Source organism: Rhamphochromis sp. 'chilingali' (genome assembly GCF_963969265.1).
Source record: "Rhamphochromis sp. 'chilingali' genome assembly, chromosome: 13".
Classification (NCBI taxonomy): domain Eukaryota; kingdom Metazoa; phylum Chordata; class Actinopteri; order Cichliformes; family Cichlidae; genus Rhamphochromis; species Rhamphochromis sp. 'chilingali'.
In genome coordinates this window covers 24,368,417-24,383,438 of record NC_137940.1, presented here as the reverse complement: position 1 = coordinate 24,383,438, position 15,022 = coordinate 24,368,417, and the positions used below count along the sequence as shown (strand labels likewise).

Below are 15,022 nucleotides of genomic sequence, written 5' to 3'. Positions count from 1 at the left end.
TCTAAAACAAACAGCTGCTCCTGCATATTGAATGAGCTTGCAATATATCAAAAACAGTCACTGATCTTTCCACGTCTTCTCCTCAGGGGAAAAGGGCCGCTGAAGAATACGTCTGATGTCATTAGCGCTGCCAAGAAAATTGCTGAGGCAGGATCAAGAATGGACAAGCTGGGCCGCACCATCGCTGACCATGTAAGTTAATATTAATCTGTAGACTACAGCTTCATTCTTAACATCAGAGTATGTTTAGCTTCGTAAGGTAGTAACATAAAAGATTTTGTTCTGTTTCAGAACATTTTAACTCATACATAATGTAAAATGGGACCAATCTCAGATCAGTGGCACATGTTTCAGACTACATGGAAAATTATTAACATTTTGATTAGTCTGTCTAATGCTACAAATTAGATTAGATGTTCATCATTTAAAGACAAACACACACAATTTTAATTGAAAATGGTAAAGGTCTGCCTGCTGGCATTGGAATACTCTTGTTTAGTTTCTCTAAAGTCCTATTCATTCATATCACCACATCTTTCCGTGCATTACAACATTTGGCAATTCAAACCCCTCCCCGAAGAGTTCCTTTGGCACCCTGTGATCAGGTCTTCTAAAGTTATTCTTTTTGTTTTGTTCAAAAAAATAAATAAATAACAGTAGTACATAACAATTCGTGTTTCAAGTTACATGGTGGTGTACTGTCAAGGTTTTCATTACCTGAATTTGCAAAGCTTTTCTTTTTTTTTTTTCCTTTGACAAAACTTTAACAGACAAAAACAGAAAACATCCACTACATGAATTACTCCCCCCCCCCCCCCCCCCCCCCCCAATACTTCTTTCTTTTATTTGTTCTTTTGTCTATTTAGAAGCAAATCAAAGAAACAGGCTTGCGCTGTGGGGTCCTTTCAGACATTAACTGCAAAGTGTTGTGTGACTGTGATGCAATCCTTACCAGTATTTACCATTTCTTTCAGTGTTAAACCCTCATTCTTCCATCTCCCCCCTCCCACTTCCATCACTTGTTCACATCTATTCCCTGCCCCAGTGACTATGGTCCTTGACATCAGGAAACACACATTCAATTATCCATGGCCTCATATTTCACTTAAATACTTGCACTGTAGCGCTCCACAGGGAGACATGTTACATGATTTATCCCCCAACTTATTCATGTGCCGTCTCTAACGCTGGGGCTTACCTTTTTCTCTCCAACATGTATACATTTTGGTGTGAAATCATGGAAGAGTTTAGTTATGTTTTTAACAAGACACAGTTGTCAGTTTGAGGCTTTCTCCCTTAAATACATCACTTGCTCTTTGTGGTTTGACTATAATAGCTGTGGGTTTTGTCAACTTGTATTCAAGAACACAGTCACTCAGAAAGGCACTCACTCATTTTAGATGTCGAAGCCAACGAGTTTTATCAAAACTTTAACAGTTCTTTTACAGCTGATAATATAGGTGAAATGCTGCAAAAGGTAGAAGCCTGTTTGTTTCTTTTAGAGTTTAAATTAAATACTTCAGGGCAATAAGTTTACAAGCTGATTTGGGATTTATCCGTTTCTAATTACTTACTATACATGTACTTTAAGTGGCGAACTGCCAATTCCTGTAACCTTTATTTCCCCTCTGATTCAAATGGGAAGAGGTTTTTCAAGTATCCTTTCCATATTTCCTGCACAGGGAGAGGTCGTGGTTATTCCTTCTTGTAGCAGAAACATCTGCATTCAGCTTTAAGCAGATTCCACCCCCCTATGGTCTGACATAATGAGCTGCTGGCCTCCTAATACCCTGCATATCTGATGTTTTATTTAAGATGGCCTCAGATCCTTAATATTACAACCCCACGTCTATCAAAAAGTAACAGTGCTACCTGTACTGACCTAATTGCATTTGAATCATCTGAATAGGGAATAAGCTCTGGAAAGTGACTTTTATATGCCTCAGTGCTGCTTTTAAAGATGCTTATTCACTTTAAGGAAAACAGCGCTATCCCCCAAAGAAAACAGATGGGTAACTGTGCAGGTGTGAGTGTGCATATCTGTGTGTGCATGCCTGCATGCAATCATGTCTGTTGACTGACATGCTTCTCCATTTGGCAGTCTGTGTGTGTGGATGTAATAGATTCAGGTACCTATTTTGCATTTATGTACTAAACTCATTGTAGGTACTTGTTTCTTTCTTTTCTGTGTATGTGTGTTTTGGTTATGTGTACGCACTATGAGAGGATTTTGGGGTTGGAGGCACTCAAAGTATGAATAAATGAAGAGCTTTGGCTGTTGAAACAGAAGTCTTTGCCAAGAGTGAGGACCCCTTCAGCCTCTGAACCCATCCAGCTGTCCCTCTTAGCCTTTCTCTCTCAGCAGAGACCAAAACACTCGCAGATCAGGCGACACTCTCCCATAACACATCAGCCAAGGCTCCCAGGGATGGACATGGGGTAGAGACGAGGGGAATGATGGAGATGGGGGAGAGAGAGAAAGGGGGCATTGCATTTGCGTTGAGAGAGGTATGTCTCTCCTGAGAGATGAATCTATTAAGAGTGCTTCGCCTTTTAATTAGCAGCATAATTGCCAGGTGGCCATTTTTAAAAATTTATTTACGCAGGCTGTTTATTTTTAGGGCCATATCTTTAACAAAGCAGGAGATGCCACAGGCCCACTTGCAGCAAAGGCAGTGCGCTATAGGATGGTCTGCATACTCCATCAGCAGTGGTTAAATGAATCACTACCAGGATGCACATAGACTGACAGAGTCTGAGAAGCAAAGGCAAAGCTGGGACTGCTCATTAACCTAGGCATATTAATCACTTGCGCTCTGTGCCTCTGGCCTGCAGGGCCTGTGAGGGTTTGCTCCTCATATAAAACACATTGGCAGATGGTCCCAGACTGATAGCACAGCATCTCACCCCACATTTCTTCTTTGTACAACTGTGTCATGATATGCTTGGTACACGAGTGCTGTGTTCAAAAGAACTGTGCAGGTGGACATGGTCTAGGTTGGGGTTTTTGAGAAACTGTTAAATATGTGTAATGGAGCCTTATTAAAATTTAAAGAAATGAGTGTAGTGCAGAGATGAGCTGCAGGATTTAGGTCATTGCTGTATAAAGGTCTGCACTGCAGTTTATTAAGAATTTATGACCCTCCTCTGCAGGGCACCTTATGAGAATTACATCTGAGGGGCCAGTAAGCAAATAATGCTATGTAATTGAGATTTATAATGCAAATGTGTTAGCCGCTATGTAGCCTATAAATTGCAGCTGCTTGCCTTCTTACCAACACTTGCATGTACACATGCAAACACGAGCACATAAAATAAGGCTTACATATTTGGAGAATAGGCATGCACATGCTGTATGCATTTGTTGCGCAAGCTTTATTCTCCTGATGTTTACTGACATACATAATGTACTTTTCCAATTTGCATTCAATCAGTAAAGATTTATGGTGATCCACTGGCTCTGTCGCTGGTCACAGTCTGATCCAGGCTCCGGTCCTAGACACTGTACTCAGGCAGGGTTATAAATTACCTACTGCAGAGAAGAAGGAAAGTCGCCCAGAGAGCCCACAAATTCTCAACTCAACCACCAAATGAAGATTTCTTTTTTGGATTTCTTTTTTTCTAACCAAGCACCATCAGCTCCCATTCAGTTGCATTTTATTATTTTCATCCATCCATATGTTGCACTTGTCCATTTCAGAGTTCCCAGGGTTGCTCCCCAGCTACCATAGGGCAAGAGGTGGGGTACATCGAGGACAGGTTGCATGGCCGACACAGGAAAAAACGGTCAACCATTCACACTTGAATTCACACCTATTGTGAATTCAGAGCCAGAAACGATTTGCTTTAGAGCGTCAACGTTAAATGTAAGTGTTTTAACATGACTCTCTCTGGCCGTGCTAAGTTATCAGTTTTGCTTACAAGTCCGACAGTAAAATGCCTGACTGACAGGTGAAGTGTGAACATTAAAAATTGATGAGGACCTTTTAATTGGTCCCTGTGGTTACCTCGACAGGTTTTGGTTTTTTTGGTTTTTTTTGTTTGTTTGTTTGTTTGTTTTTCCTCTTCCTGGTGTGCTCCCAGCTTGATGTTCTCCTGTCTGCTTCAATGTCACATTAACATTCCCAAGTGCCAGTGTGATTGAATCAGCCCAAACCAAATACGGAGCTTCTTTTTAGCAGCTGCAGTTAAGAAATGTAGCTATCATCACATAGTTTAAAATGAACTGTTGGTTGCCCATGGAAGATTTATTCTTGACCCTCATTAGTAATAGAATCAGCACTAGCTTGGTAAAGTAAAAAAGAATGGGCATTACAATTAACCTTTACTGGAAAGATTTCTGTGAACAGAAAGCAAAGGAATATCCACTTGATCAGAGGTCTTGCAAAGAAGATGCAGGGCTGCAGGATAATACACCACCAGTATACTGATGGAGTCCAGTGTTTTAATTTGTTTTTCATGGTGTTCGTTTATCTTGATACGTGCTCAATAGGGATGGGTATCGAAAACAGTTTCTTGTTGAGAACCACTGTTTCAATTCCTTGGAATTGTTTGCCATTTTTTGCAAACGATTCCCTTATCGATTCCAGTCGCCCCGAATGACGTCACCACGTTGCGGAGCGTCATTTACCTGGCAGTAAACATGGCAGCTCAAACGCTCAAAAGTTTGATTATACTTTACGAGAACGGATGACAGCAGGGCAACTTGCAATACTTGCAAAGTAGATATTTCATTTAAGGGAGGAAACACTACGAATATGCAAAAGCATTTGCTCACAAAACACACGATAACCTTAAATGAATGTCGTGTTTTTAATTCTGCTCCGGACTCGTGAATCTCAACCCAGCAGCAGCGGTAACGTTTGCACGTCCTCTCCCGTTAATGCAATCTGCCTTATTACAAAACCTGCCATGACTGTGCGCTGCATTTAGGTGACCATGATGAGAGAGACAGTCTGGCTGGCTCAGATGCTGGTAGTTCTCGCTGCAGTCTACCGGTAGCGTCTCCTTTCAGGCCAGGATAGACGAATGTCACCAAGCAGTGACTAAGTTTGTGGTAAAAGGCTTGCACCCATTTGCCACAGCAGATGCCCCCAATTTTCGGTAAGTGAATGTGTTTAATTGTAGGCAGGGACATTACTGGATATTCTTGTGTAATTGCTACAGAATAATTTATGTTATACTTTGTTATTGCTACAGAAGAATATTTCTTTTATTATTTTACACTTACAATTTTTTTTTCCTGGGGACCCTGTGACACCCCATTGAAGAGCCATAGGCTGGATCTCTTAAGATCTCACTGTTGGGTTTGTAAGGCCATGTTACTCCCAAATTTCTATCTTGTTCAAAGAGAAGATATAAAACAAAGTTCTAAGCTATTCGACCATAGTGTTCTCCTTTTTAAAAAAAGAATCGGTAAGAGAATCGATAAAGAATCGAATCGTTAAACAGAATCGAAAATGGAATCGGAATCATGAAAAACTTATCAATGCCCATCCCTAGTGCTCAATCATCCAGGTAATTAAATCCCAAAAAGTTGATTCTGTTCATCTGGACGTAGCGTTTTCAGTGGGAGAAACGTTTCATCACTCATCCAAGTGACTTCTTCAGTCAGCTGACTGCATGTTTCCCAGCCTTATAAACATAATGACTGAAACTAGCACCACTGACAAATGGACTTTGATCAGTGGTTGTTGATCAATGGTCATGACAATTGGATAGTAATGATCATGAAACTGATCTCACAGCCCATTGTTTGTCATTGGTGCAATGTTATGCAAATGTGTTGTTTATAAGGTTGGTGAAACCTCTGTAGTGTATTATGTCACAACAAGTCAGGCATACCAATGGGAAAATGCATATCTCATCTTTGTCTTACATGGCACGTTTATGGTTGTATGGTTGCGAGACCTAAATGGTTACACTTTAGAGTCCTGGGAAGTTTTAATCCATCTAGTTTTTATCCACAAGTAAAGCTGCTTTGAATTTCTTACTGCTGAGGTTTTTCAGTTTGTATGCTTTTGAAGCCATCCCATTTTTTTCACTATTGTACATTTTGCTGCTGTTTTGTTAAGTTTTAAACCCCATATCATATACTAAGCATTGTTTATGTTGTTGCGTTATCTTGAGATGACTACACAGACTATAGCTGGAAATTGATCACTTCCCGTCAGTGCTTAGCCATATCTCGTACTTTAGTTCTCCCCTAAAGAAAACAGAATGGTCTTTTCAGCGCTTTGTTTCCTGTATCTCCAGAAGAGTTTGCCATGAATCTTTTTTTCCCCCTTTTTTTGTTGTTTTCCCGTGGCTATAAGCACATTCTATCTCTTTCATCTCTTCTTGCAACCCCTGTGGCAGTTTTGAGGTGTAATCACAGATAAAGGTGCCCAGCGGCTGGTTGTCCTGAAGGTCCTTTGTTATGTTAGGCATAGTTAATTATCCAGAAGCTTCTACCAGACAGACTTGGTCTTTTTTTTTTTTTTCTTTTTTCTTTTTCTCCTCCACCCAGGAGTAGTTGCTCGCCTCTGTCAGTGCGCCCCAGGGTGGCTGTGGCTACAATGTAGCTTGCCATCACCTGTGTGTGTGTGTCTGGATGTGTAAAGCGCTTTGGGGTCCTTATGGACTAGTAAAGCGCTATACAAATACAGGCCATTTACCATTTTTACACTTGTATGCAAAAGTTTGCTAATTGTATATGAAATTTAAAGTATACACTGGTAGTGCATAAACATTTTTGCAGCAAAGCTTGTTATTTTGACTTAAAAAGCTAACTGAATTTGGCCTGGACAGACTTGACCCTTGTCTCCAGTATATCTGAGCAGTAATTCTTTATAGACAAGCATACCAACAGGCAAGGTTCTGTATTGTATTATTTATTCCCCATTGAAGCTATTAAAATGCATCCACAACACCAGACTGTCAAACTCACTTGAATAAATGTTTGAGTGTTTAAGCCTGCCTTTCAACTGTTGGAGAACAAATTACCTATTGGTGTTTTATTGTATTTATTTATTTTTTGTTATTTTATTATTATTTTTTTTTTTATAGGGTTGAAAGATGCTTTATCAGTACAGTTTTTTTTTTCTTGTTTAACTTTCTAATTGCACCTACAACTAAGTCATCTGATCTAAATGAATGTATAAATGGGTCTTTTTGAGTAAACAAGATAACTGGAAGGAAGACTTCAGGAAGCAGTCCAAATTTAGAGACTAGAGCAACAGGTCCCTCCAATAAATACAGTAAGAGAAAACACTCAATTGCCTGAGGACAGTGGAGACTAGATTTTCTCATGACTGAAAAGCAAACATAACAGAAAACGCTTCTTGGGTCCCATTGTTGCATGGCTCGCCCCAACAGGTTGCTGGCAGACACATTAGAATGCCGCACCGTGAGTAAATATTGGAAATTGGCATTTCCTCTGGGTGATGCGTCCGGAAAGGTCAGCGCTGGGCGGTGGCAGCTCTGTGGCTCTGCCTCTGCTCTGTATAATAGAACTGAATAGCACTCGCCAATGATGGGACCTCACCATCCGATCATTATTTAAATCATAGATTGTGTGCTTTGTGTTGAGTAACAGAGAGAGCTTTGTTCAGCATCCTGCACTGTCATTCTTATTGCCACATTTCCTGTTTTTTGTGTGCAGTGGATTGGAAAGAAATACATTTTGCTTTTGATTGGATTGTGATGTGAGCTTCTCTAGAGCTACAGCTTTGATGCAAAGGAAAGAAAGAGCTACCCACTCTTTTCAGACCCACATAAATGTGTAGTACACTAAAAGTCTTGTAAGGCATTGTTACTGAAGAGATTCAATTAGCAAACTAGAATACTGATCTGGTACCCATTGTCCCCATGTCATCCATTGTTTCACCTTTCTTTTTCTTTAAAAGGTACTTCAAGAAGTGAAGGGGAGGCAAAACTACACTAGAATCTTTGACATTTCTGCCTGTACTGCTGGCTGCTTTTGAAAAGATTTGTCCTTCTAGTTTGTTCTGAAAAGATAACCAGAATTGTCTCTAGTGCACCTATTCTTGATTTGCCATCTCTCCACAGTAGCTGGCAAGGCAAAGTTGACTGTCCTATTAAACAACTGTTTTTAATTTCAGTTTATTCACTAATAAATTAAAATACAAATTCCAATATGATCATGTACAAGATGGCTTTTGCGCAGCTCAATTTGACAAATGACTACCCACAGCTTATAAGTTTGTTCCCAAACACCAGATAATATACACTCATTCCCAACATTACATTGTCTTACTAACCCGAATCACTAAATCTCCTAAGAATAACATTAATCCACTACATCCAGTGAGTGGTACATAAAAATCCTTAATTTTTTTTATAATTCTAAAGTTTTGCAAGATCCTTGCCATAAAGTTTACATAAAAAGGCTTGCATGCAATTTTAGAGCAGCACACAGACGAGACAAAAATAGGCAGTGGTGTGTTCTAATAGTTAAAAACTCACGCAAGAGCAGATTTTGAGTGAACAGTTTCAATAACAGGCTAGATTATTAACTTGACTACCGAGGGAAAGTGCTTGCACAGCCTGCAGATGCAATAACATTTAGGTTGTAAAACTACACCTGAAGTATTAATTATTTATAGCATAAAGTCTAAAAGCAGAGATGTTGCCCTTTGATCCACCTGGTTTTAGGGAAGCGTTGATGTAACAGTGCGGGTAGTTATTGAGCTACCTTAGTTTTGCCACCTGCATTTATTGCACTTCTATTTCCATTTGCAGCACCTAAACAATTCAAGGTGCTCTTGTCTCTTCTTTTTGCAACTTATGTATTCACATGTCACAGTCAGAGCAGCGTTGCAGAGTTTCCTGAGTGCTAAGTGAAGCCAGCAGCTGAGCTGAGTATGAGCACAAGTGATGCTTTCACAGTGCCCTGCTTCCAGCCATCTGAATACTTCCCCAAGCCTTCATTAGCATGGCTGCTGCATTCAGCCTCATCCCAGGTCTTTGCGTTTGCATCTCTCTCTCTCTGTTTCTCTCTGACTTAAATGCCCCTCCCAACTACAGTTGAATCCTTTCGTCTACCTTCCTTTTCCCCAGTTGGATTTCTACTTCTTATTTACTCCTCCACTCTGTTCCCCCTCTGGCTCACTCTTCATCCCTGTCTTTTCTCCTACTTATTTTTCTTTTTTTCCCCTTTGCTTCTCCTTTTTTTTAAACCTTCCTCTTTCTACCATTTTCTGTGGTCTCACAGCCTTGTATTAGTCCTCTGCTGTACAATGATCATCATCTCTTTTTCCATACAGTTTTTAATAGAATGTCAACACTTAATTTGTCCTCTCTGCTTAGCCTGTCCTATTAGTCAGCAGTAGATGGTGATAATACAGGAAATGGGAATGTTGTTATTAAAATGTACATGGAATATCTAAAGAACTGTCAATAAATTGTAATTGTAGATGCTTTAGGATGTTTGTGTCCTATATGTAGATGAGGTCTATTTGAGTAGTTAAAGGATGCGTTGGTTGTATGTTCTATTCTGCTGTGGTGACCCATCACGTATGAATGAGTACAGTTGTACTGGGTGGGATGGTGTTTAAATTCATGCATGCATGGCTGTATGGCTGGGAGTGAGTGCACTATACTCAGCCGTGCACTCTGTTCTCCCACTAGGGATACTGATGCGCTCAGCAGGATTAGACGCATCATAAGTCCTAGTCTGTTTGAAGTGTCCAAAAATCAGGATCCTACTTATGTTTCCTCTTCCTCCCTCCTTTGATACAGAAACGAAAACGGGGTTTTGTTGCCTTTGGTTAGGTTGACGCACTTGAAGAGGAGTAAAAGCCATTATAGCCAAGTGGGAGATACCCCTATGCCCCGCTGTGTCATTTACATGCTTATATACAGTGTTTCTTGTTTATCCCAAGACAAGCAAGCACTCGTTTACACTCGTGTTCTTTAGCACTGACCTCACAAGCTCTGTCCCAGAGAGCTTTTATCAATTAAAAGATTGGCCCTAATTATCTCCATTTCACCTTTTCTGTGCACTCAAAATTAACAGGAGCTTGGAAAGAAAAACGTCTGGACTCGAATGAGAGGTGAAACGTCTTCAAGCAACTCAAAGAAGTCCAGACGCTTTTCTTTCCAAGCTCCTTAGAGTATGATGACCTGGATGACTGAGAACCTTCACAGACATGCTACTATCTCATCCTGATAAAGCTGAACATAATTGCATTCATAGTAAATTTAACAGTGCCAGCAAGTGACTTAACTGATTAGCAGCTACATGCAAACAGGTAATATTATTGATAGAAAGCTGTGCATAACAAGGATGCTTGCGTGTGTGTGTGTGTGTGTGTGTGTGTGTCTTTCTCTCATAGTGTCCTGACTCCAGCTGTAAGCAGGACCTGCACGCCTACCTGCAGCGTATTGCCTTGTATTGCCACCAGCTTAACATCTGCAGTAAAGTCAAGGCCGAAGTTCAGAACCTGGGAGGAGAGCTGGTTGTCTCTGGGGTAAGTTTAGCCTTTTCATTTTATCCTCAAGCACTTTAAGTTGTATATTCCAGTTTTCATTATCTTTCAACCTCACATCGGATCAGGCTGAAACGAGTGTTGAACTGAGTTTGAGTTTGAGATCGGATTTTTGTTTTGAAGATTGCAGGCTGGTAAAACTTGGTGACAGTGATGCAGCTTCAAATGTGGGCAAAGTGGCAGTAATTGAGAAGAATGAAGAGACTGAGTAGTGGTGCAAACTGTGCAGGTTTCAGGAAACTTGAGCTGCTTTGTTGTCAGCTTCATGGGATAATCAATGTAAACAGAACTGCACTTGTGTATAGTGAAATCTCAGAGGAATGCCTTTAATTTCTACAACAGTTCTTAAATCAATAGAATCCCACAGCTACTTTTAAAAGTTTTATCTGTTGTTGCCCAAATAAATTAAAAATACAGAGGCTTAATGACACCGGCTGCTGGTTGTGATTACTTAATGATTTATTCTCTGAACTATAAGTTGCAGCTTAAATTTTAAATTTTAATTGAATAAACGCATAACAGCATTTAGTGGCTTTCTCTGTGCTGGAAAGGACTAATGTTGCCCTGATGTTTCCTAACCTTTTTACTACCTCAGATAGCACTTTGCAATAAAAAAAAAATTACAAGTCCTTTAAGCACTAATTAACCACTTACTTGCCAGTTAAATTCATTTAAATATCTGTGCAGGGAATAATGAATTACTTCCTCCTTTCTGTTGGGCAGAAATGAGAATATCCTTCTACTACTTTGAGTCAAGTGTGAGTGGCGTCTCTGGGGCTGTTAAGTGTGGGGATTAAATTGGTGTGACCTTTTTACATATTCAAAATTTTGTCACACGTGTTTGTATTTCAGACAAGGGACTGGTTGTTAATGCTTTAGTCTGAACTCTTCCCCACAAAGCTGTAAAGATGGATTTAGTTCATTTTTAACTTGATATGAGCTTAAAGACGATTTAATCAGCCTTTGCTTTTATCATTTTACAAAGCTGACCCTGTTCTCCCCCCCCCCCCCCCCCCCCCCTCCTCCAACATCTCCTCCACTGTATCAGTTGGACAGCGCCATGTCACTCATTCAAGCAGCAAAGAACCTGATGAATGCCGTGGTGTCCACTGTCAAGGCGTCGTATGTGGCGTCTACCAAGTACCAGAAGAACAAGGGCATGGAGGCACTCAATATGCCCGCTGTTTCCTGGAAGATGAAAGCTCCTGAGAAGAAGCCTCTGGTGAAAAGAGAGAAGCAGGATGATGGCCAGACCAACAGAGTCAAGAGATCTTCTCAAAGGAAGCACGTGAACCCTGTGCAGGCTTTGAGTGAATTCAAAGCTATGGATAGCATCTAGACCCCTGACCTCCAACCCCACACATTTATTGTTTAAAAATAACAAAGGATTTTGACCAATGAGTTTTTCTATAGATTGAGCATGTCACTCTATCAAAGAGAGAAGCTTTTAGCATATTTCTTCTATCTTTCCATAGACCGCTTGTCTGTTTGACCCAATATATTCCTCCACTGCCTCATTTTTATTCCACCAGCTCAAATGTACTCTTGTCTAGTATCAAGTGTCTATTCTTCAGAAAGGGAAATCAACTGGACAAAGTTATTCAGTAGGTGAATTTAATGGATATGGGCTTGTGGTTATTTTGTATCCTAACCAGTTTCAGAATAAAACTGTGGGGTCTCCAGGGTGTAAGGCTTGATTACGGCAAAATGCGTTCTGTACTGCAGATATCAGCTATGCAAAATTTCAACTGCCTTATTTTTACCTTTAGGCATAACTGCAGTTAATTTGGATGTGGGAGTCTAACTGGTAGGATTTAAACATGTTTTGGTTCAGCCAAGTCGAGATATTTCCATGTGTGCCTGCGTTTTTCTTTATGCCATTATGTATTTTGTTATGACACTATAAAAAAAAAAAAAAAATCAGACCAACTTTAAACTTTATTGTCAGCACCGTACAATTTGATCCATTTGTACCCCTTGATTGTCAAAGGATATTTTCCTTTTAATTTAACCATCTCAAATTGTATTTGAATGAGTTTTATTGTTGTTACTGTTATTGTATTGTCTTCAGAAACCAAAGGTGACGGTTTATTCTTACCCTTCTCTTTTGCTACATAACTGATCTACTTGTGTGAACCTACACTTTAAGGCACAGGTCTCCAGCAGTTGAGTCAAACTTTGTTAATTAGCAATAACTCCTCTGTGTTTAAGAGAAGCCAGTGGGCTAAAGAATGAATACACAGTTGTTGGTACTGTCCAAAGCCCACAAGCTTTCATTAGCTGTCAATGAGACCAAACACCACTACATTCTCAACATGTCCAAACTGAGGGATCAATGTTTTTCTCTTCACATCTTAGAAGTTGGCAAGGTATGGAAATGATTATCTGCCTCTTAACTCTTATTGTGTTGCTTGTCCTTTATATATAAAATCTTAATTAGTTTAATGCACAGTCTTTAAGAAAACACGCAAACTGCTTGTTAGACTTTACAGAGTTCAAATAAAAGCAGAAGTTGTTAGCAGCGTGGTTTGCAGACATGTATGGTGGTGCATTGGTTTGCAGCAAGGCTTTTAAATCTTGCTGTTTTGATCTTGGAACTGAATTTGTTTTGCTCATTTGACATCTGTAAACCATAGCAGGATGGGCATGCATGTTTTTTAGGGAACTGAGCATTTTGAACGTTTTTGTTATTTAGGGTTTTTTTTTCCCTCCCTACTGTTAACCTTTTGCTGTATTTGAGTCTTGAGTTGATATCAAACTACATTGCTGTGGATTGTTTTGTTATTGAGAGCTGACATATTAGTGGACACTTGATAAATTTAATGTGTCTGCTTTATATCTTAATAAACTTTAAAGTGAATCTAATCTGTTATTTTGTAATTTGTCTTTGTACCACTGCCGACTAAAGTAATGTGCACTGCTCAAAACAATTAAATAAACACTTTGAAAACAAATCATCATTTGATGGAAATTAAAATTACCAACCTGCAGATGGCTGAACTCAAAGACACCCCAAAAATCAAAGTGGAAGAATATGAAGCCAGTCCATTTTGCTGAAATTACTATTGCAGAATTACAAATTGGTAGAGTCATTTGCAGGATCCCCACATGCTTGAATGCACACTCTTTATCAAACTGTGTCCTGGTCTCCCACATCTGGGCCAGAGCCCCTGGATACTCTTAAGTTGCCAGTTGATAGCATTGATGGACCGAAACATATCCCAGAGGTGTTCTACTGAATTAGTCAGGTGAGGACGGGGTCCTTTATCCTCCAGGAGGTGCCCACTGACTCAACATGTGAGGCTTGGTTTTGTTGTGCACTAGGAGGAACCCAGGAACCACTGCGCCAGCATAGGGTCTGACAATTTCATCCTCGATAACTAATGGAAGTCAGGGTGTTGTTGCCTAGGCTGTACATGCTTCAAATGGATTAGCCTCATCAGACCATTACTGTCCCTCTGATTGTTTGGTCAGAGACTTTCACACCAGTGTTTTGTTGGAGGTCATTTTGTAGCTCAAAGTACTCATCTTGTTCCTACTTGCACAAAAGACCAGATATCAGTCCTGCCAATGAGTTATGGACCTATGTTCCTGTCCAGCTCTGCTTGATTAACGATCTGTCTACTGGAATCTCTTCCATGTTTGAGGCTTTGCTGGGAGACACAGTGAACCTTCTGGTACATATAGATGTCCCATCCTGGACTACCTGTGCAACCTCTGTAGGGACGAAGGTCCAGGTTTCGCATCATGCCACCAATAATGATACTGACCCTAACCAAAACTAGTGGGGAAAAATGTGAGGGGCCTCCACCTGTGAAACCATTCCTTTTTGGGGGTTGTCATTGTTGCTCCTCTAGTGTACCTGTTGTTAATTTCATTAACAACAAAGCAGCTGAAACTGATTACGCCCTCTGATATTTAACTGACCTATCAATTACAAAGTTTAACTGACATGATGCTACACTCTGATTAACACGTTCCTTTAATTTATTTTTATTTCTCCCCTCACTTGAACCATGCTTACATACTTTCCCCCCCTGTTGTACCACTTTTAATTTGTTTTGTAGTAACACATTATAGTATGTGGGGGGGAAAAGCCCAGAAGAGTAATGTTTGCTCTCAAAACAAGCTTTAGCATGCCGCCTAATGTGCTGCTCTGTATAATTATGTTGTACGCCTCCCATATAGACTTCATTATTTTGCAACATACATTGGGTCCTGCTGCTGTTGTTTATTAAAAGTGCAGCTTTTAACATCAAACACTATATTTAGCCTGGTGCTGGTGCTTATTAAACAATAGCCAGTGAAGTTGGACTGCAATATGTGAAGCAGCCAAGAATTTATATTGCTGCAGTAATCGCACATCAGAGTATATTTGGGTCATTGTAAGGACACTGAGAAGACAAAACCACCTTTTTTTTTTTTTTAAATTTTTAAATATGAAAGTCAGTTTAAGTATGGTGATTTGCAAGATTGTGTGTGTCCGTCAGTTTTTTTGTTTTTTTACTGTACCTCATTTAAATCGACTTAAT

At 39.9% G+C, this 15,022-nt stretch overlaps 1 protein-coding gene across 1 annotated transcript in view; it reads left to right on the top strand.

The window, feature by feature from the left end:
• ctnna1 (catenin (cadherin-associated protein), alpha 1) overlaps nt 1-13,355 on the top strand; it is a 78,435-nt gene extending 65,080 nt beyond the window's left edge. The window contains exons 16-18 of the mRNA XM_080900427.1: nt 87-192; nt 10,338-10,472; nt 11,539-13,355. Coding sequence (XP_080756553.1) covers nt 87-192; nt 10,338-10,472; nt 11,539-11,829 — 532 coding nt within the window. The 3' untranslated portion in view covers nt 11,830-13,355. The remainder of the gene's footprint in view (nt 1-86; nt 193-10,337; nt 10,473-11,538) is intronic.
• The last annotated feature ends 1,667 nt before the right edge of the window (nt 13,356-15,022 follow it).